Source organism: Pterocles gutturalis, unplaced genomic scaffold (genome assembly GCF_000699245.1).
Source record: "Pterocles gutturalis isolate BGI_N339 unplaced genomic scaffold, ASM69924v1 scaffold3310, whole genome shotgun sequence".
Classification (NCBI taxonomy): Eukaryota; Metazoa; Chordata; class Aves; order Pterocliformes; family Pteroclidae; genus Pterocles; species Pterocles gutturalis.
Window position 1 is genome coordinate 1 of NW_010140437.1, and position 4,675 is coordinate 4,675.

General features: G+C 39.0%; 1 protein-coding gene across 1 annotated transcript; it reads left to right on the forward strand.

Annotated features, from left to right (window-relative positions):
- Positions 1-5: 5 nt before the first annotated feature.
- On the forward strand, positions 6-887 carry MOCS3 (molybdenum cofactor synthesis 3; the record flags this gene model as incomplete). Its single annotated transcript, XM_010083646.1, has 1 exon — positions 6-887. A coding segment is annotated over one exon (882 nt), but the record flags the coding sequence as incomplete, so codon positions are not given.
- Positions 888-4,675: the final 3,788 nt, after the last annotated feature.

Sequence of the window (4,675 nt, forward strand, 5' to 3'; positions counted from 1 at the left end):
CTGCGCTGGAGCTGGTGCGGCAGTACGACATCGTCGCTGACTGCTCTGACAACGTCCCCACCAGGTACTTGGTGAACGATGCCTGTGTCCTGGCTGGGAAACCCCTGGTGTCTGGCAGTGCCCTCCGGCTGGAGGGGCAGCTGGTCGTATACAACTACCAGGGAGGGCCATGCTACAGGTGTCTCTTCCCCAAGCCCCCTCCGCCAGAGACAGTGACTAACTGTGCAGATGGGGGGGTGCTGGGTGTCGTGCCAGGCATCATGGGCTGCATCCAGGCCTTGGAAGTGCTGAAGATTGCTTCGGGAATGGGTTCCTCCTTCAGTCGGTTCATGCTGATGTTTGATGCCCGTGAAGGGAGATTTCGCAACATCAAGTTAAGACCAAAGAAACCAGACTGTGCTGTTTGTGGTGAGAATCCGTCTGTCACCTGCCTTCAGGATTATGAGGCATTTTGTGGTTCTTCTGCAACAGACAAATGTAGGACTTTACATCTGCTGTCCAGTAAAGACAGGGTGTCTGTAGAGGAATACAAAAAACTGTTGGATGAGCAAGTTCCTCACGTATTGTTAGATGTTCGTCCACAGGTGGAAGTGGATATCTGTCGCCTGGGACATGCTGTCCACATTCCTTTGGCTAAGTTAGAAGAAAAAGATGAGGAATGTCTGAAATATTTAGAAAAAAGAATTTGTGAAGAAAAGCAGAGAACTAATGGCCAAATGTCTTTTCCTCTATATGTTGTTTGCAAATTAGGAAATGATTCCCAGAAGGCTGTAAGAATTCTGCAGGAGTTACCTGTCAAGGAATTTGGTTCTCTGTTAGCTAAGGATATTAAAGGAGGACTCATGGCTTGGGCCAGTAAAATTGACCCAACATTTCCTCAGTATTAGAAATGTAAATGGTGAAAAAAAATACAAATTTTCATAGTAAATTCCATAGGGTTTCGTATTCTCTGTGTAATTATTATATCATGTGGATAAAACAGAAGATGGAAATACCATGTTGCTTTTTTAACTTTTTTTTTTTTCAAAAAAAATAATGTATTTTTGTAGATGCCTAGTTATTTTTATAAAAATTTGATCCTATCCATGGAAACTGAAAGAAATGTTTGGTTATTGTTTAATAGTGAAAACCTGGAAAAACTACTTAATTGTGCACGTGATAATTGAGAATGACTACTAATTAGTAATAATAGCCTGGAGAATGACAAAGAAAAAATTTGGTCCTATCCATGGAAATTGAAAGAAATGTTTGTTGGTTATTGTTTAATAGTGAAAATCTGGAAAAACTGCTTAATTGTGCACGTGATAATTGAGAATGACTACTAATTAGTAATAATAGCCTGGAGAATGACAAAGAACAGGGGTCAAGTGTTGAAAGTTTTTAGTTATTCTCTTAACTGCCTAACAAATTGAAACAGTGCATGCAATGATTAAAAAAAAATAATATTAATCTCTAGCAGGTCAGTAGCACTATTAAGCCTATCAGGGAATTGCCCAGACCTTGCTGCGTTGTGTATTTATGAAAGCAAAATGCTCACTGCAGATAACAACAGCTGCAGCAAGGGTGTTCTGTTCAGAGCTTCTAGGGCCATCCATCCTCATTTGCTGGCTTGCAGGAAAGTGTGTTCTCTGGCCTGTATAGAGAAACTGAGGTTAAATGTTGAGAAGACATAAGTTTTGAGTGCAGAAAGTTTGTAAAACATACAGAAAATGCTTTTGTGAGGGCTTAGAAGATTTTGGAGATTGAGAGCTGATGAAGAGGTGAAAGAAAAAAACAAAGATGGCTCCCTTCTGCCAAGTGCAAAGACACATTTCGTAAGTTTTCTCCCTGTTTGTTGTGGTAGTTGCATACCCCCAGCTGTTCTGTATTATTTTGTTAACTGGCACAAAGAGCTGTGCATATCTAAAAAGTTCTTGTAGATGAACTGAATTAAAAGAAAGAGCAATAAATAGCTTTTCAACCGAGAGCTGCCTGAGTCCTCATCACTTAAGCATAGTAATTATCTTCTTATTAATTAAGGTATGGATTTCGTTTACTTTTGGAGGAGAAAAAAAACCACCTGTCATGACTGATCTTTGCATTGTACAAGGGAAAAAAAAATAGCATCATTATAATAATTAGTAGTTGAAAAGGCATATTTTAATAAATTTGACAACATCCACACCGCCTACCTTGTTGTAACATGCCATGGGTTCTAGCAGTAATATCTTAGTCACTTGTGAAGGAAACAGTTACATGAATTTATAAATACCGAGTTATATCTCTTACAATTTAGAGGACGATGGAAACATTGAAGGCCATGTCTTAAAGTAAGCGTTTGTGTGTTCTGTGTATAGTGAGGAAGTCATCGGTCCAGACCTTTTAAGACAGTTTGTGGAGGCTTGGTTCCGTCAGATCACCTGGCTTCTGGTGGGTTTCAGCTTTTCGGAATTAGAAACCAGAGGGACTTGTTTTTGAAATGCCTGACCTGTGTTTTCATTTTTCTTTCTTTACTGTGATGTCAAGAAGAGACTGAAACATAAAAGGTAACAGTCGCAGTAATTCTCTGATATCCAACCTTCCAATGCTAAACAGTGGATGGTATGGCCCATATCCACCTGACCTGAAAAACTGGTTCCTTTTCAGTCATTCAAAGCAAAGTGAACTTGTGGGCAGAGGGGAAAGAGACTGCGACTGTTACCTTTTATGTTTCAGTAATTCTCTGATATCCAACCTTCCAATGCTAAACAGTGGATGGTATGGCCCATATCCACCTGACCTGAAAAACTGGTTCCTTTTCAGTCATTCAAAGCAAAGTGAACTTGTGGGCAGAGGGGAAAGACTTTTTGATTCTAAATCTGAGTGCTGCTTCCAGTGGGTAGAAATACAGTGTGAAGTCTTTTCCCTTGTTGTAACACTTAGCAGCAGGTGTACTGCAAACTCTGTGAAAGAAAAAGGTGACATTAAAGCCTGTGGTGTTTGGTGGAGGATTTTTTGTAGCAAATTTGTAACTGCATTTTGTGTAGCAAATTTTCAAGCAGGAAAACAGACTGTGAATCTTTGCTACATAGAAAACAACAGGTCAAGGATCTGGAGAGCTCTGTGGGAAAACAATGATAAGCATAAATGAAAATGGACCAAAACCATAGAATGATATCAGAACTGTCAAAACAAGTGAATGCATCAGGTCAAGACAAACTTTCAAGGATCTTTTCTATTAAAATGACTTTTTGGAAAGACCATTTTTGCCAAACTGCAAGGACTAAGGTCCAAAGTTCCTACAGGAGTACAGCATCTGAAGTGCATCTGTTATTTTTACATAAAGAGAGTTCTATGCAGAACTAATTGGGCCATGCAATACAGAGATGGTTATTCTGGAAAGAACTAGTGGCTCAGTTCTGATCTCAAGAGAGTATGCAAAATGTAGGTTTCTTTGGAAAAAAAAAAGTTCCTCTTCCTTGACTTAGGATAGCAATTAAATTCTCAACAATATGAAAACATCTGCCATACATCTTAGATAAAGATGGGGTCCGCAGTGCTTGTCAAACTGTCATGCTGGGGCCTTTTTTTTTTTTAAATTTGATTTGGTTTTTTCCCCTTGGCTTGCTGAAGTTTTACACAAGTCTTCCTGTAAATACAGTCCTCGCGCAGTGCTGGACTTATTGGAGACAGGCTGTGAAATCAAGGGTCATAGGATCAAAACTAAGCTGAAACTGTTCTTATTATTGGAAACTTATCTTTCGTTTTGACTTGGTTTATCTCTTGAACTCTATAAAATACGTAGTGGTTTCTCTGTTCACCAGGAAGTATAACAGCAGAACTCTACTTAGAAATTTTAAGAGAAGCAATAAAACTGTATAATTTTGTTTTACTGCCAAAGTACTGTCTAAACACTGGTGCGTGTTGACACTGTGAATGAAGACAAGCTGCTTTATTCAAGGAGTTCATAGTGCAGTTAGTATACGATGTGTTATCGAAGGATAAGGTCAGCCAGCAAAGTGTATTTTTCTCTTTGGCCCTCACTCTCGATGCCATGAGGTTGCTTTTTGCTTGTTTGGTTATATTCTCTTTTAAATGGCTTGTTAGGATTTGGCACAGGAACTGAACAGGAAACAGCTTCCTGCTAGAGGTTTAGGATTGGACAGTGGCTGCAGCATTTATTATGGATCGCTAAAATTTTAATGTCTCCCACATGCAGGTCTATGGGAAAGCCTTGTGGTTCGGGCACAGAGTTAAATATCTGAACTTGTTTTGTCCTGGGACGTGGTTATTATTTTAAGGCAAGGCAAATCAAGCTGGTCTGACTTTCACCAAGTCTAAAAAGTGTCTGCATGCAAGGTGCTAACATGCCTCGATAAGCTAAAATCCTCCTTATTTTGGTGGCAGGAGTCTCTCATCTCAAAACTCCAGTAAGTTCAGCACTGACCTACTATCAAAGGGTATGATTTCAAAAAAATCTCCCAATGTAATGGAACTATTTGTAGACAAATATATAAGGGACATGTCCAAAACTAGTTCTCAAAGTTTGTATACAAGAATTTTAGGTATGTGAGCATCTTTGTTATTATCCTCTTTGTAAGCATAATTTCTAATAGAAATTTAACTGTTCAAAAGTATATACTAGATGCTTAAAATACTGCAAGCACAGGTCTGTCTTTTTTAAATATGAAAGCTCTAAGCTGTCCTTTGTAAAACT